General features: G+C 37.8%; 1 protein-coding gene and 1 long non-coding RNA gene across 2 annotated transcripts; both read right to left on the bottom strand.

Annotated features, from left to right (window-relative positions):
• Positions 1–7,070: 7,070 nt before the first annotated feature.
• Positions 7,071–7,393, bottom strand: LOC121987351. The gene is made up of 2 exons (XR_006113518.1): positions 7,258–7,393; positions 7,071–7,127 (listed from the first exon to the last, which is right to left on the bottom strand). It is a non-coding gene; the product is annotated as an uncharacterized LOC121987351 (long non-coding RNA).
• A 2,151-nt stretch (positions 7,394–9,544) lies between these two features.
• LOC121986605 (serine racemase-like) lies at positions 9,545–17,255 on the bottom strand. The gene is made up of 5 exons (XM_042540563.1): positions 17,082–17,255; positions 10,594–10,834; positions 10,115–10,295; positions 9,934–10,020; positions 9,545–9,826 (listed from the first exon to the last, which is right to left on the bottom strand). Exons 1-5 carry the CDS (start codon positions 17,253–17,255, stop codon positions 9,577–9,579), a joined length of 933 nt encoding a protein of 310 aa, XP_042396497.1. The 3' UTR covers positions 9,545–9,576.
• Positions 17,256–19,189: the final 1,934 nt, after the last annotated feature.

Raw genomic sequence — 19,189 nt, 5'->3', positions numbered from 1 at the left:
ATACATGTGATCGAGGTAGTGATAGGTATCACGGCACGGTTAGGCATTTAGAGTTGGTTCGATCTAGATCTAATCTAATTGAGAAGGATGCATCTTGTGCACGACTTAGATCTAATCTAATCGCAAGGGTGCATCATGTGCACGACTTAGATCTAATCTAATCGTTAAGGCACTAATAAATTAATTTATTGTTAAATATGCATCACATACACAAGCAATTATTTAATCTATTTGTGATTTAGTCATGGCCCTACTACGATCTTCTCAAGCCAATGAGCAGATCGATTGGTCAACCTAGGGTCAACAGCTTCTTCAAGCTCCTCCCTTTGACCACCTTGTGTTGCTCGTGCCCGCCTCGAAACTCCGTCTCGTGTGGACCCTCCACCGCTCTAATTTGTACATTACAATTTGAAACTCAAGTTACATTGAGTCTAAATCTAATTTACAACAAGAAAATAAGAGAAGGCATGACGCGCAGGTCGCGAATATAATACAACACTCGCAAACACATAACGGCACGCAGGCCGTATTATGAATTACAATACAACCAATCATATTGGGCTTTGGGCCATGACTATCACAAATTAATATATAATTCAAAATTATATATTTTTTCATAATTTTCTATAATTTTAAAATAATTTTTACAATTTTTATGAATAAAATTTCCCGGCGGTTTCGGGCGCAATCGCGGAACGGATTCCCTTGCGGGGCCCAGGGGCAGTGCCCCTACCCGCGATCTAACCATCGCGAGGGTTCCATTGCGATCCAACAGCGCCTAAACCCGCTGTCCCAAAAAGATTTGGGTCGAGACATTACCGTTTCGGAAAAATCTTCCCGGCGGGTTCGTTTTTAGCGATTTCGGGTGCAATCGCGAAGCAAATTCCCTTGCGGGGTTAGGGGCTATGCCCCTACCCACGATCTAACCATCGTGAGTTGCTCCTTTGCGATCTAATGACACCTGACCCCGCTGTCCCAAATGGATTTGGGGCAAAACGAAGCCGTTTAAAAGAAAACTTTTCGGTAGCCGAAGCCTACAAGCGCCGAGACACTTGTGCTTCGCTTCTACGGAAAAATTACTCATAAAAACTCTAAAAACTCAATTTTTACAGAAAATTACAGAAGGTTTATTTTTCATAAAAATACAAATGAACTCGTACAAGTCTTTGCACGTGGCTCTGATACCACTGTTAGGTTCGTCGGGCCACGAAAACTGCTTTTCCGCGTCGCGGAAACCCCGAGTCACCCAAAGCCGTAGATCCGTGCAAAGATTTGCAAACAAAAACTTTTCGAAAAACTTTTTCTTGTACGAGTTTGTAAAAACCTTTAGATCTACACTAGATAAGGGTTATACATTCGAAGCGTGCCTTTCGCTTATCCCGCTCGTCCAAGGTGTTGCCGGATCTCTAGACCGTCAAGCGCCGGTCCTCTAGAAGTATCCACACGGACACGTAGGTGGAGAAAACCTCACACAAAGGTGTGCTAGCACCTTGGTGAGATTCGGCCAAGCAAGGAAGAGAGGGAGAGGGAGAGCTTGAGAGGAAGAAGGAGGAAGATTCACCACACTTGAATGAAAATGAATGAAAATCAAATCTAATTCAAAAGTGGCCGGCCACTTCTCATCAAGAGTAACTCCCCATTAATTGCAATTAATGTGAAGTTAATAAGAAAATGACTTTGTAACTTCCATGAGGTGGCATTCATGATGATGTGGAATATCATCATTGGTCCACCTAATGCCAACTCACCAATGAGGTGGCAAAAGGTCAAGTCAAAATTGACCTTTGGTCTTCCATCTCTAGTCAAGTCAAACTTGACTCAATCTCTACCATGGTTAATCTAATCCAACCATTTGATTCGAGCCAACTTAATATAATGAATCTAATTCATTAAATTAAATTGATTTAATAAGTCATAATCTAAATTAGACTCATTAAATACATGAATCAACTTGAGTCGAACTCAAGTTAGCCCAATTAGGATTACTCTTAATCCAATTTGATTCATCAAATGAATCTAATCCTCTTGGTTCATCATATGAACCTAATCTCCATCTAATTGTCCTAAGTGTGTGACCCTATAGGTTCTTGTAATGTTGGCAATGCCCTAAACCCATTTAGGAGCATAAGTAATGAGCGGTATCTAGCAACACATCATTACTACCCAAGTTACAAGAATGTCGAGATCCGACATCACCTTGTGACTACCAATTGTGACTCCTCACAAAATAATGACAAGTGTCCTTCTATCCTAGACATCTAGATTGATTAATATGAGGCATAGACCGTGTTATCCTCTAATCAATCTAAATCTTGAACTCCAAGTAGACTCACTCGATCAAATGAGCTCAACATCTAATGTTGACTCATTTGGGCATGGCCATGCACTTAGTGTTCTCACTCTATCAAGAATAGCGATGTCGCTCCCGTCATATGGGAGGGATAGATCCCATCTACATCACTCACATCCCTCTGCATAATTCGTTACATACCCAGTAATCGCCTTTATAATCCACCCAGTTACGGGTGACGTTTGACGAAACTAAAGTACATAACTCCTTATGTAGGGATCCATGGTGACTTCAGGTCTAAGGACTAATAGTCATACTAATAGCCACATGAGAAAGTATATGACACTCATATAACGATCCATGATACTTTCTCATGGCGGGTCATTCAGTATACATTATCTAATGCATACCCATGTGTCAGCTTGATATCTCTATATCCATGACTTGTGAGATCAAGTCATCGAGCTGACCTACATGCTAGTCTTATTGTATTAACATTGTTCCTGAATGCTAATACTCAACTAGGAATGATTTAAAGTAGTGTTCCCTATATCATCTCACTATCGATTCAACTAATCGATTGATATAGGTATGAACCTTCTACTCAAGGACGCTATTATACTTAGTCTATTTGGCACTAATATAAATAAGTATAATAACCAAACAAATGCCTTTATTAATATACAAGAATATGATATACATGAGTCCATACAATCATCAAATGATTGGCTCTAGGGCTCTAACTAACAACACTAGGTCATTGGGCCTTAGAGCCTACACTGATTGGCACTAGTGCTAGTGGGAGATTGTCAGTTAGAGCCCTAGAGCCAATCATATGATGATTGTTGTATGAACTCATTGTATCATATTCCTATGTATATAAAGACATTTGTTTGGTTATTATACTTACTTGTATTGGTGCCAAATAACTAAGTATAGTTGCGTCCTTGAGTAGAAGGTTCTTATCTATATCAATCGATTGGTTGAATCGATAGTGAGATGATATAGAGAACACTACTCTTAATCATTCCTAGTCAAGTATTAACATTCAGGGATAGTATTAATGCGATGAGACTAGCATGTAGGTCAACTCGATGACTTGATCTCACAAGTCATGGATATAGAGATATCAAATTGACACATGGGTATACATTGGAGAATGTATACTAAATGACCCACCATGAGAAAGTATCATGGATCTTTATATGAGTGGCATATACTTTCTCATGTGGCTATTAGTATGACTATTAGTCCTTGGACCTGAAGTCACCATGGTTCCCTACATAAGGAGTTGCATACTTTGGCTTCGTCAAACGTCAACCGTAACTGGGTGGACTATAAAGGCGATTACTGGGTATATAACAAATTATGCGGAGGGATGTGAGTGATGTAGATGGGATCTATCCCTCCTATATAACGGGAGTGACATCGTTTTTCTTGATAGAGTGAGACTACTAAGTGCATGGTCATGCCCGAGTGAGTCAATATTAGATATTGAGCTCATTTGATTAGAGTGAGTCTACTTGGAGTTCAAGATTTAGATTGATCAGAGGATGACACCGTCTTTGCCTCAAATTGATCAATCTAGATGTCAAGGATAGAAGGACAATTGTCATATATTGTGAAGAGTCACAATTAGTAGTCACAAGGTGATGTTGGATCTCAACATTCTTGTAACTTGGGTAGTAATGATGTGTTGCTAGATACCGCTCATTACTTATGCTTTTAAATGGGTTTAGGAGCATTGCCAACGTTACAAGAACCTATAGGGTCACACACAAAGGGCAATTAGATGGAGATTAGGTTCATTTGATGAACCAAGAGGATTAGGTTCATGTAATGAACCAAATTGGATTAAGAGTAATCCAAATTAAACTAATTGAGTTGGACTCGATTTGATTTATGTGTTCAATGAATCTAATTTAGATTATGTTTCATTGAATCAATTTAATCAATGAATAGATATTCATTATATTAAATTTATTTGAATCAAATGGTTAGATTTGATCAACCATGGAAGAGAAGTAGTCAAGTTTTACTTGACTTGAGAGGGAAGATGAAAGGTCAAGTTTGACTTGACCATTGCCACCTCATTTGTGAGTTGGCATTAGGTGGGCCAATGATGATGTTCCACATCATCAAGGTTGGCTTATGTGTGTGCGACATCATGAGGGAGATCAAGAGTTGTGACTCTTGATATCCCATGGAGGTTTAAAATCTCTCCTTGAAGTGGCTGGCCACTTTACTCATTGTGAGAGTTTCATTTTGTTTTGTAACTCCATCTTCTTCCTCCTTGCTTTCTTCTTCTGTCCCTCTCCTCCACCTTGGCCGAAACCTCCTTGAGTGCTAGCACACTTAAGAGGTTTTTCTCCACCTAATTGTTCGTGTGGATACACATAGAGGGGTGTTCACTTGACACCCTTGAGATCCGGCGAACCTTGGACGAGCGTGATAAGCGAAGGGCTTCGCTACAAAGGTATATCTTTCTTCCATGTAAATCTAAGGTAGATCTAGGATTAGAGAAACTTGTACACGAAATTATGAAATTTTTATCTTCGCACGGATCCGGTGGCATGAGATTTCGGGGTTTCCGCAACGTAAAATCGGTTTTTGCGGCTCGAAAATCCCAACAGAGAAGATGGCACGCTGGCTCAGATAGATGGTTTATTGATAAATAGTTGATTCCTCGATCTGGGATGAAGCTCCTCAACGATCTTGCGCACAATCAACTGATTCAACGAAGCGTTAGTGACCAAAGACCAAGGAAGGGGCCCTTGGCAAGGCCCTCCGATGCTCAACTCAGTACAGTTTCCTTGCAAGTGGAAGAAGAAGAATAGTAGTGGATGCGCGAATAAAGGTTTCAAATGCAAAAATTGCGTACTTTGCCAACAGAGAGAATCTCCCTTTTTATACCACATCCCATGATCTCCATGACCATGAGGTGGCTTCATGCATCGGAGTTTTTAGGTAGTTACTGTAGTATGTTTGAGAGCATGAAATAGAAACGAAATAAATTATAATCACTCACAGTGATCTCCCGAAGAAATCGCAGAAGAAGACGCCGATCGACGAAGACGTTGCCGCTGTCGGAAGCACAAACACAGGTAACCGGAAAATCCTTCAGGATTCATGAGCCAAATCCCAGATGTTCAACTTTGCTTCTCTGATCACCACCAGAGTTTCTACTCCCTTTCTCTCATGGCTTGGACACACCTTTTATAAGAAGGTTAAGGAAGACGAACACTACAACAAAATCGCACATAGACATCGGTTTTCCACCGGTGTCTATTTGATTTTCGACCGATGTCTATGAAGCCGATGTTAAAAGTCTGTCATTTTAGACATCGGGTTAAAACCGGTGTAGTATCACTTAACGACACCGGTCTTCGAATCGGTTATTAACCGGTGTAGTATCACTTAACGACACTGTTTCATCAACGGTGTAAAATCGATGTAATATTGTATGTTAATAACACTAGTTTTGGCAGCGGTAAATGACCGATGTAATATTACTTTATAACACCGGTTTTACATCGGTGGAAAACCGATGTAATATGTATATTTTTTAACAGCACAGATTTGATTTTAAAACCGACAATAACAAAAAAAATACACAAATATTCACAAATTGTACAAATATTCTTCATTCAATAATATCCATAAAATACACAAATATTCACAAATTATATAAATAATCTTCTTACAACAATATCCATAAAATACCCAAACATTCTTTTTACATCAAAAGCTAGCTAATAGATATCAAAATCAAAGTATAACATTCTGTTAACACATCAAGGTACAACTGTCTCAAATGTAATCTAGCATGCATTCAGCCCACTCGAACCGCACTTCATCAATTTCAACTCTGGAGTACTTGAGATTTGTAAACTGTAAAACACATAAATAATATATTAGTAAATCAAGATCAAAAATCATAGTTGAAAAAGTAGTAAGAGCACCAGGTAACAAGATGACTAATTTGAATGCTTAAAAAGAGACCTATTCATCATTTATCTCAACCACATCAATGCTTACTTCAATGCTTGCAATAAGGATCTTCAGTGATTCACAAGGTATCAGAAAGTTGAATTTGCAGTTACAAATGAAGTAAAAGAATCATATTCAGCTGTCAAAAGATAACTAGGTCCATGCTCTTAGAGAGAACCATACAAAACAAAATGAAAGGTTTTGAACATAAAAAAAAAAAAATGTTATTCATGCCAAGACTGAGATCACTCATCTATCTATCATTTCAACCTAATAAATTAGTTACTTTGGTTTTACAAAGTCTCCCAATTGTGTAGGAAGATCACAGAAGAATATTCCTGATAAAAGTTAACTTTCTTTAGTAGAAACAACCAATAGCGCTATAACAAATCCAGGAACAGCAACCAACCATTAGTCACTAATATATGAAGAGATTGCAAATGGAAGTGAACTTAAAGAAACAAAAAGAGCAAATAAAAATCAACTAGACAGCAATGGATCCAACATAAAAAATTATGCAAAAACTAATAAATAATAATAAGGGTTACAAATCACTCCTACACAATCAGCACTACACTTGCTTCCAACTAAGAGAGCCCATAATTAAACAATCAAAAGTGTACCAATAATTCTCCTTTCTGATAAATAGCTGTAATAATAAATCAAAAGCATAGCATGTTGTGCTCATATAGCTAACAATAAAAGTGAAACAAAAAAATATAGCTCTTGGGAATTAACTGACACGTATGGTAAACATGACCACCAAATCAAAGATGAAGTGTGAAAAATACCTTTGGTTTCTCTTCCTCCTTTGGTTTCAGTAGCTCTTCCTTTGAAATAGCTTTCCCTGCAGAAAATAATTCAGTCACTCAGCAGTCAGAAACATGCGAATATAAAACTACAAAACCGGTAGAATCTGGGCTTCCAAATGTACATGAAAAAATTTCAAATTCAATGTTGTGTCAGAGAACTCAAACCTTTTGCATCACGATATACTGGTTCTGCACTTTTACCACTCAAACTAGGATCCAAGGATGCAAATCTGGGACAAAAAAACAAAGAATAGTGAACATATATATACCAGTCGTGAAGGCATACTCAGCCGATGTCTTATCCGTTTCCCAGTCCTTCCATCTGTGTATCTACCCAAGAGAAGATTATCAATGCAAAGTGGATACTGCAACAGCTAAACTAAATCATCCTCAGGCAATGCTATGGAATTATTCAGAATGATACATAATGTAATCCACTACTCTGTCACTGCAGATTCACCTTTGCTCTTCCAAGGACCATTATAAGAGCACTATTTACCATATGAAACTCAGCCAAAAAGAAGATCAGAATGTGCAACTAGTGCAAGCCTGTGGCAGTAATCAGTTGCTCCTTTTCCTACAAGTGATCGCAACTGAACATTTTAGTGAAAGCTTCTTAGATTTTGTTTACAATAGATTATTTTCAACCAAACAATCAGAGAATTAGAAGTTGTTGTGCACTACTCACTGGGGGGCATTCAACCACTGAATCACCAGCAGCTAAAATCCTGCGCTTCAGGTGTGACTCCGTCAGCACCAGCGCAAGCAGCCGCCTTTTATTTCTGCCAGTTGACTCTGCATCAGGGCGACATGGCAGCATAGAATCTGCAACTGCCTTTGGCACGCAGATTTTCGCGATCTGGTCCTGACTAAATGTCAACAGCAAGGAGATGAAGCCGAGAATCATCAACTCTGTGAAAACCACAATGGATCACAGAGTTACAGTAATTCATCTATTCCGGATACCATGCACATCGAAAGAGTGCTCCAATTTAGGTATGAACTTTCTGGTTTTACCGGCTTTCACCTTCTCAAGAACTTCAAAAAGAGTTCTCTTTTGCCTCTTGATAAACCACTGACAACGAAGTCAAAGCAGATGTAACTGTCAGTCATATGAGAAAATGATGCTAATGCAGGACAAGATGGAGTAGCATAATTCCTTTGAAATGAAAAAGATAAGCCATTCAAGGATCTGAAGTATGAAATTATCAAGACAATTTCTCACTTGCAGCCCCAGACATTCCAGAAACTGAAAAATGATTAATCTTTAAGATATAAACTGAGAATTTATAAAACCATGCTTCCTCGTGAAACATGACTGATAACTCGTAAAGAAACCGCTTTCGCTTCATTTAATTTCTTGATGTTACTGATAACTCCCAAAGAAAATCTAAAAGGTCCTGAACTATGGAATTTGTGAATTTTCAGGCCAGTTGCAATAGCGTCAACTAATTTACGAAAACAATTTTTTGAAATTTTGTTTAAACAGACAACATCTAGCAAGGCCAAGACAAAAGAAAAGGTAAATATCACGCATTACTAGTACTAACCTCATTGTCAAAATAACAGATCTTAGCTACCAGTGAAATTCCTGATTATGTTTTTCCTGTGTATAGAAATACACATGATAAAAGTGTTAACTTCGAACACAATTTAGCAGCAAAAAACTGAATATTTACAGATAGCACAAGCTTAAATTCTAAACCATTTGTTCAGGAATGCATATAGGGAGGTACAAATACAATGATGATTTCATCAGGGGAAAAAAATTGAAGCACACTTCTCCAAAAAGAAATGGCAATACAATATATAGATAGCAGACAATAAATAATCAAACAAAGTTCACAAACTTCTAGAGGTAAATTGGAACATACTAGTAACACAGAAATGAAGCATATTATAATTCAATTATAATCAATTTAAATATGTTTGATGGTGTTAGTCAATAGTTCCCCCGAATTATTTGATCTAGGACAACACCAACTTGTGCCACTATGGTAAATGCCAACATCCTCCGCATCTACACATCTGACGGGAGTAGAATGGAAGGGGCTCCCAAAATCTGAGCATTCACTAGCTTTAACTCAGAGCAAACAATATGAAGGCACATAATAGTGAAGACCTTGTCAGAACTATTCTAAATGACCTTGACAATTGAAGTGATTTATAAAATACTACAGTCAACTCAAAAATCTAAAGTCAACCAATGTGAGTAACTATCCCAATGTCTTATCTTAATTGGAAGAGATCGCCGATTACATCATGAACCACAAACCAAACTCAAACTATTGCAGCACGCAAAGCGTAGTTCTTTCCTTTCAATTTCTTCATAGTAATAGTAATGGACACAACGGGGCTTGAAATATCAGTAATAGGAGACATTAAGGAGGTAGTCAAAGAGTTTGACTTTTTACCATGTACAAAGTACAAAATACAATGTACAAAATGTGACACCAAAGTTACAATGGAGATTAGATCAAGTGGTCAATGACAAATACAAAACCTGATGGTGAATCTATTGTTGAAAGGATGAACCAAAATTGCACCAGTATCTTGCTGAACTTTCTCAGTAATACTCTCTCTTGATTGGATCGTTGATTCACTCCAGAAGATTTGACCACCATACCGCCTGACATTCTCAACCTTGCATTTTGGAGCATTTTTCGGTATGACAACATATGCTGGGATTCCACGGAGCTTTGCAGCCAAAGCCACTGCTGCAGCATGGTTACCACTGCAATAAAAAACTATATTACCGACCTAAGAAAAAACAAGAATAACAAAAAACAAAGGCATACTAAAAATAAATCACATTATTGTTTGAAATTATATGGAGATAACCTGCTGTGTGTCAAAACGCCTTTGGCAGCTTGATCATCAGAAAGGGAGAATATAGCATTTGAAGCTCCCCTAATCTTAAAGGCTCCTCTGAAATAAAATTGATAAAGTTGCTAACTACTAAATATTCTGATTCTTCATAAATTGTTCGAGATAATTGCCTTATTCAAGATAGGATCTCTACCCTTTTTGAAAGCATTCACACTTGAAATACAACCATTTGGAAGCTATAGAATCTAAAGACTTCGAGGTAAGCACTGGAGTTTCATGAATATATGGAGCAATACGGACTCTCGCCTCCCTTATGGAAGCAATATCAGCAGCATAGTTATCGTTTTTCACTTGTTTCCCATTGTCCATTAGACCTATCCACAGCAACAAATGCTTCAGTATGTTTTGCACGTATCTATATAGTTAATGGTAAAAATTGCACTTTTTCCAACTATACCGATGAATTTAAACAAGTGGTGAGAAATCCTAATCCACACACAAAAAAACTAGTCAACGATGACAGAAATCTATCATAGAAAAGCATGTAACCAAAAAAAAAATCTCATTCAGGCATTTCCACAAGTAACCTGCCTACCAAATTGATCCGGAGCTGATATAACGAAAACCGAGAGACGAAATGGAGAACATAGAAAAGAGAGAGGAGCAGTCGACCTCTAAGAGATAAACAGCGATCGTGGTTCTCCGGCGTGAAGTCCAGCGTCGGAGGAGGTTTCGCGGCGAGGAAGGTGCGGTGGCTCGCGGCGAGGAAGGTGGCTGGTCGCGAAGAGGAGCTCGCTCGTGGAGAGGGCGGTGGCTCGCGGAGAGGAAGGTGGCTAGGGCTCGCGGAGAGGAGCTCGCTCGCGAGCGGTGCTTTTTTTGATGCGACGCGGCTTTTTTTTTCTTCTTCCGCGGACTAGACCAACAAAAAAAACAAGCGAGACTGCGAGCAACGTGGCCGAGGTTTCACAACGCGGACGGAGAAGCAAGGGCATCGATCTAGGAAGGAGAAGAGGCAGATGAGGTTGAGAGAGATGGTCGGAGGTTTAGGTTTAGGTTTAGACGAGAGAGATGGTCGCGTGAGGAAGGGGCGCGATATAGATTTAGGTTTGGAGGGAGCAAATTTTGGCTGTGGGAATATTAAAATATTTTATTTTGGTTCATTAACACCGGATTTTAAAACCGCAGTTAAAATCGGTGTCTATTAACGAAAAAAAAGGCGCTCATAGACATCGCCTAAAAAACTGATGTCTATGAGCTAAAATCTGCGCTCATAGACACCGGTTTTTGAAAAAACCGGTGTAAAATACTCAAAGACATCGGTTTTTGCTTAAAACCGTTGTTGTTCCACTGATGTCTATGAGGGTTTTTGTTGTAGTGGAAGGGGAAAAGACGCCCCTTCGTCTCCTTGACGTTATGCAGCAAAGAGGGAGATAAAGGGGAAACGACGCCCCTTTATTTCCTCAACATCTAACATCTCCAGCTCGTCCAAGTCAATCCATATGGTCACATAAACCATGTCAGTCACATAGACTTCAAGGTGATCAAGTCACGAAGACGGGAGCAAAAATTAGTCACAAAGACCATATAAGAACATCCATTCCATACATTAGGGAAAATGGTTCATGCCACAGTAAGCACAGTGAGCATTCAATTGCTAAGAAGATTGGCACACCTTACTTAGCTGTTCCATTGAACGAATCAGAGATATAAATGACTTGCCTTTACCCCAGATTAAATTATTTACATCAATACAAACATCTCTAATCCCTCATATTGACTATATGTCAAGAGCATGTTCAACATCTCCAATCAAACAAATTATTCACAATTATATTTTATGTACTAAACTAAAAATATAACTGGTACCAGTGAATAAATGTCACAGATGTAAATCAATCTTAATCTTCCTTTTTAGCTAGAATCTATTCATTCTAATCAGTCGCTTTCCTAGTTATGCTCCATAGACTGAATCATCCATGGCCAATAGGAAACATGCTAAAGTAACAGACACTGATCAGAACTTCAAGTAGACAGCTAAATAGTCACTTAGGGTAAGATTGAGATTAACTTATAATCTCAAGGGTCTCACATAGTAGAGAAGCAAGGATCCATTCTCCTACTACCCTTCTTGTCGCCATAGCACATGTGGTATGAATCACATGCTACGATGTTATTCTCTTTACTAAAAAGAGTGCATGTTTTTCCCAAAGTTTAACATCGTACAGATTTCGATCTAGACATGCCTAATGTCCAATTCTGAATTCAACATATGAATTCTAATCTAGCTTTAAGCAGATTCAGTAAATGGTGGGTGCATTTACTCCGATCATTACATAAATGATCTCATCTTGACACAATTATCAAGGCAACCTTAACTTACGAGTATGTCTCTATTCATAGCTACATAAGCTATCCCATAAGCAATGGTTTTACCTCTATTCATACTTAACAAATAGAGATGATTGTCCATGTGAGTGGACCAATCTCAATCTTCCAACATGCTTATCGAGACTTTTATTCGAATATAACAAAGACATCTACACTGAATAGATCATGACATTTTTCATTTATCAATATGTCTTTACAATAAGTTATATTCTTCGAAGTCCCAACGACTTCACATGTCCATAAAATGACTCTTTAGTCAATGGCGTAGTAAAATGATCAGTAAGCATATTTCGTGTAGGGATGTACTCAAGAATTATCTTTTTCTTATCAACAATATCTCTTACAAAATTATACTTAATTTCTATATGCTTATTTTTGCTGTAATATTTGGGATCCTTGGAAAAAGTTATTGCAGTTTGACTGCCACAGTACACTGTAACAGGACTTTCACTATCCTCAGCAATCTTCAGATGCTTCAGGAACCTTCTTAGCGAGACAGCCTCTTGCACAGCCGCTGCACAAGCCACATACTCATCTTCCATTGTTGACAAGGCTACACAAGTCTTCTTCTTGCTGTTCCATGAGATGGCGCCACCATTCGACAAGAAAACATAGCCAGATGTGGATTTTCTGTCATCAAGGTCCCCTGCCCAATCTGCATCTGTGTAGCCACTTAGGCTCATTTCTAATACTTAGAAACAGAGGTAATAATCCGTTGTTCTTTTGAGATATCTGAATACCCTCTTCACCACTTTCCAGTGTCTCGATCCTGGGTTTGACTAGAAATGGCTAACTAAGCCAACAACATAGCTTATATCAGGACGAGTATACAACATAGTGTACATCAAACTACCAATAGCACTGGCATATGGTTTTTTCTTCATTTCAGCTATTTCCTCAGGAGTCTTGGGATATATACTTGTGCTCAAGACAGTACCTCTCGCTATAGGTGTCTGTTCAATGTTGCAATCTGACATATTGAAGTGTTATAGCATCTTAGTGATATAAGATTCTTGAGATAAACCCAAAAGCCTTTTTGATCGGTCTCTAACGATCTTCACTCCTAAGATGTACTCTGCTTCTCCCATATCTATTATGTCAAATTATAATGAAAGCCAACTTTTGACTTCTATCACATACTTTATGTCACTTCCAGCTATTAGCATATCATCAACATATAATGATAAAATGACAAACTTTCCTTTTTTCCTTTCTTAGGTAAACACAATGATCCTCATTGATCATTTTGAAACCATAAGACAAAATGACTTCATTAAATCTTATGTTCTATTGTCTTGACACTTGCTTTAGCCCATATATAGACTTCCTAAGTCTACATACTCTTTTCTCTTGGCCTTCAGTAACATAACCTTCTGGTTGTACCATATAGATTTCTTCATCAAGATTACCATTAAGGAAACTGTTTTTACATCTATCTGATGTAATTTCATGTCATATTGTGCTAATATAGCTAGGATGACACGTATTGACACAAACTTCACAACTGGGAAGAATGTCTCTTCAAAGTCAATACCCTCCATTTGGGTATATCCTTTTACAACTAATCGAGCTTTGTATCAATTAATCGATCCATCTGCTTTCCTCTTTACTTTGAGAATCCACTTATTCCCAATAGCCCTTCGGCCCGGAGGAAGATCGACTAAATTATAAACTTGATTCTTTCTCGTTGACTCCATTTCCTCATCCATTGTAATTTTCCATTTTTCTCTTACTGAGCTTCCTCAACTGTTCGAGGTTCATCATCATCAACTGGGAGAATCATCAATGCCTCATTCTCAATATCAAACATTCTCCGAGAAATAATCTGACGACTACTTCTTCGAAGGTTAGACTATTGAGAAACTAACTCATTCAGTGGTAAATTACTCCCACTAGGTTGACTAGACTCAGGCATCTCCTGATTTATTGATAAAGGAACATTATCCTCCTCCTCTATCTCATATAGAGGAATTGTCTTATCAACTTCACCTCGTATTGGGAACTCAATTCCAAGAAAAGTAGCATCTCTTGACTCTATTTCAGAGATGGTTCCATCTTGTCGCTCACCAATAAAAACATAACCCCTAGAAGTCTCAAAATACCTTATAAAGATACACTTCTTACCTCTGGGTGCTAATTTTCCATGTTCGTGAGTCTTATCATGAACATTGGTAGCTAACCCCCAAGGTCTCAGATTACTTAAATCCGACTTTCTGCCTATCCAACGTTCATGTGGGGTAGATGGAACTGACTTTGAAGGTACTTTGTTAAGTATATAGGTCGTAACTAATAATGCATCTCCCCAATAGGAGATTGGCAAATTAGTCTGCGCCATCATAGATCTAACCATTTCAAGAAGAGTCATATTTCTTCTTTCAGTAACCCCATTTTGCTGTGGAGTTCCAGGGATAGTTAGTTGTCTAATAATCCCTTTCTCATTACATATTATCATGAACTGATCAGACAAATATTCACCTCTATGGTCAGTGCGCAAGGTTTTAACCTTACGTTCTAAATGATTCTCAACTTCGTTCAAGTAACGAATAAAGCAATCTAATGCTTCAGATTTGTGAGAATCCAAATACACATGACCAAAACGTGTGAAGTCATCAATAAATGTAATGAAATAAGAACTCTCATTTCTAGTCTTCATATTCATTGGACCACAAATATCTGAATGAATTAATTGCAATGGTGACTCAACCCTAATAGCCTTACCAAATGATTTTCTAGTCGTCTTTCCAGCAAGACAATGCTCACATATAAACAAGTTAATCTTAGCATGAGTGCCCAAAAGGCCCTCCTTAGCTAATCTATTCATTCGTTCTTGTCCTATATGTCCTAGCCTAGCATGCCAAATTTCATCATTAACATCAGCATTGCTAGTAAGAGCAATGTTTGAAAAACTACCATCATTATTATTTGCTTCTACATCAAGAATCATAAAACCATTTGTTACATAACCATACCCAATTAACACAGAGTTAATTCGAAGTTCTACACAACGGCTATAAAAATTTACATCATAACCTAAATCAAGAAGACAAATGACGGAAACCAGATTCCGTCGAATCTCAGGAGCATACAGAACATCATGTAGAAACAAGGTATGCCCACCACATAGGTTGAGCTTGCAAGTGTCAATTCCTTTGACTTCAATTCTTGCATTGTTTCCTACATATATCCATTTGTTGCCAGTTGGTACTTGACGGTACTCCACATATGTAGCTCTATCACGTGCTACGTGGTTCGTTGCTCCTGAATCTATAATCCACAAAGGATATGAATCAGCTAACAACACTATACTTGCAACATATTGCTGGTGGAAAGAAGATAAAAATGGATCTACCTTTTTAGGCTCAGTACAATCCCGAGCAAAATGAGCCTTCTTGCCACAATTGAAGCAAGTCAACTTGCTCATAGGTCTTTGTCCATATCTCTTTCCTTTCTTCATGATTTGGTTTTTAACAGTAACAGCACTAGCCTCCTTTCTTTTTCGCTTTCCTTTCTTAAATCATCTTTTCTTATTCTTAGAACCAGAACCTTCAACTACAAAAGATTGACCATAAATCCTTGCGGATTCAATCCTCTCCGCCTCAAGTTCAACATGGTGTGAGACATCGGTGAAAGTCTTGATACTCTCACTGTGGGTTAGATTATGTTTCATTGTTTCCCAAGAATTAGGAAGGGAACGGATGATTGCTTAAACCTATTGTTCATCGATCAACGCATGACCAGCAGTCTTAAGCTCTCGAATCATGTTACCCATCTCCCTGAGATGTTGGGCCATGGTAACATTCAAGCGTTTTTTATAGCTATCAAACTTAATTGTTAGCTGATGGAGCTTACTGAGAGTAACTCTACTATACTTTTCTCTAAGGGCTACCCAGACAGCATGAGCCGATGGTAATAGCTCATACTCAAATATCAGGTCATCCACCATTAAACTAATCGATATTCCCTTAGCAATGGAGTCCTTCCTTTTCCATGCCTTATAGGCATCAGGGTCACATCTGTGTTGTGCTGTTGAACCATCAGCTGGTTCTTCCATGATTTGATTTACAGCCTCTAAAACTTCTTGTTCTTCAAGAACGTATTGTATCTTGATGTGTTAGATTTTGTAGTTATCCCCATATAATTTCTCACCCTTATTGAGTTCAGCTATGATGTTTTTAGTTGCCATGATCTACATAAATAAACACATTATTTATTATTTCAGTGTAATTCATATATGTCCAATTATTTATTGACTCAGTGTAAATTAAAGTTAGTTTACAAAATCAAGTGATAACATTGTTTCCACTCATCATTTGTATGTTCTAATCTAATCAACATTGATCAATCATATTACACACATCCCATCTAATGAATGAATCATTATTAAAATGAATTAATCATTTTTCATATGAACTAATCATATGGATATATGAACTAATCATATTCACATGAATTAATCATGAGCAAATTAGTTAACATATAACATAACTGTTTATTTATCATAACTCTATTCGTGCATAATGACAGAAATTATTACATGACTCAAACACTAAATGAGTTAACACTGTTCGTACATAACGACAGTAAACATAACACTAATAAACTAGATAGGTCAACACTACTCCCACTAGGATAAATGCTAGAGCAGTGGGCAATTGTATCCCGTTTATCTCAAACTCTATGATGGGTGGATCAGCCTCAGATGTATCCATCAGATCTATTTCTAGATCTTCTACACACTCTTGAGGATCCTCCTCTGATTCTTCGGGATCCACCTCTAGATGCTCCTCGGGATCCATCTCCGGATCCTCCTCGAGATCCATCTCTGGATCCCCCTCAAAATCTTCAAGATCCATTTCTGGATCCTCTTCAAGTTCTTCGAGGTTCATTTTTGGATCATCTTCAGATTCTGCAGGATTTTGATCCTCCTCTAAATCTTCAGAATCCATTTCTGGATCCTCCTCAGATTCTTTGAGGTCCATATCTTCGGGATCTGGATTCTCTCCAGATTCTTCAGGACCCTATATTAATTGAAATAACTGGCTGCACATCTCTGAATATGAGATGTGTCCATCAGAATCATCCCAAAGTTGGAATGCTATCTGCCTTAGATGTTCCGATAATGAATAAACCAGAGACCATCTTCTTTCTTTTTCTTAAACTGGATACCATTCTTGCTCAAGATTCCAGAACAACCAATCAAGCCGACCAATAAGCATACCAACTCCGTGATCCAGGTCATATTCCAGCTTCTTGATCTCCTCCCATAGCTCATGTTGTCGTTCATAGCAACCAGTCATCATGTATATCATTCTTTGTATCTGGAATTGAAAATCATGATGTCAGTATAAAATTGACAGACCAATAATAAAAACCGATCATATTCAATTCCCACATATAGAACAAAATATATAGAATACACAAGCAATTAAGAAAAATAAATTTCCTTATTTTGGGGAGTCTCATGTGACTGACATATTAGATTAGTCGATCAGGAATCTGGATCTTAAGCTTAGTCTATCATCCTCATTAGAACTAATCTAATTACACAGGGATTTCTTACCTATGTTTTGTTATTGTTTAAGCTCATTTGAGTCAATCTCAGACTTATTGATCAAACTTATGTCCATTTGATTCACCCAATTGCCCATTGGATTAAGTCTGACCCATTAGAACAAATCTAATCATTTTTATCAAATCTGACACAACAGAACTAATCTGGTCATATTTAATCAGCCCAACTTCTGTAATTAAGATCACCCTAATTAATTTAATAATAAACTGAACTGGTTAAACCAACAAATAATTTGAACCAGATCTAGGTACCATTGAATCAAACTGGTCTGCTTAAATCAACTAATAATTTAAACCAGACCTGGGTTTGATTGGACAAGTTGCTATGGTTCAATTTTCAGTTAATTGAACCATAAATTAATTAATATTTATTTATTTATTAATAATACATTTCTATATGCATTTAATTAATTAATAAATATATTTAATTAAAATATAAACATACACTATTTATACACGTGAAGAAAAAAATATGCATGCACTATTTTCTACATATTTTTCCTTTTTTTTCTTTTCACTGTGCTTTGTAGCACTGTTCACCTTTTTTTTTCTCTTCAATCGATTCATGAATCGATTGAAGAACTGTGCGCGATTTTGAATTGATTGAAATAAAATTTCAATCGATTCAATTCAATTGAATCGATTAATTAATCGATTCAATTGAATTAATTTGACGGATGAACAGTGCTCACTGTTCATCTTCTTCGCGACAGAAAAAAAATACGAGCTTCTCTCACGCCAATTTTCACCAGTACTAAAACATGGTCGCCGACACTCCTCTGCTGTGACTCTATGCTGCCGAGGACTACGCGATTCCGGGTAGATCCCAGAAATCGCAACTTGGCGATTTCTCCATGAGCGATTGCGATTTCTTAGCCACAGGGATTTACATGCTTTCAAAACTCGCTCTGATACCATTGTAGTATGTTTGAGAGCATGAAACAGAAACGAAATAAATTATAATCACTCACAGTGATCTCCCGAAGAAATCGCAGAAGAAGACGTCAGTCGACTAAGACGCTGCCGCTGTCGGAAGCATAATCACGTGTAACCGAAATGTCCTTCGGAATTCACGAGCCAAATCCCAGATGTTCTGCTTTGCTTCTCTGATCACCACCAGAGTTTCTACTCCCTTTCTCTCATGGCTTGGATGCACCTTTTATAAGAAGGTTAAGGAAGACAAAGGGGAAAAGATGCCCCTTCGTCTCCTTGACGTTATGTAGCAAGGAGGGAGATGAAGGGGAAATAGCGCCCCTTCATTTCCTCAACGTCTAATAGTTACTCGAAGAGCTTCTGAGGAATCTTTTTT

This window comes from Zingiber officinale, chromosome 5B (genome assembly GCF_018446385.1).
Source record: "Zingiber officinale cultivar Zhangliang chromosome 5B, Zo_v1.1, whole genome shotgun sequence".
Taxonomy (NCBI): domain Eukaryota; kingdom Viridiplantae; phylum Streptophyta; class Magnoliopsida; order Zingiberales; family Zingiberaceae; genus Zingiber; species Zingiber officinale.
The sequence above is the reverse complement of the archived record's forward strand: the minus strand, read 5'-3'. Positions and strand labels throughout refer to the sequence as shown.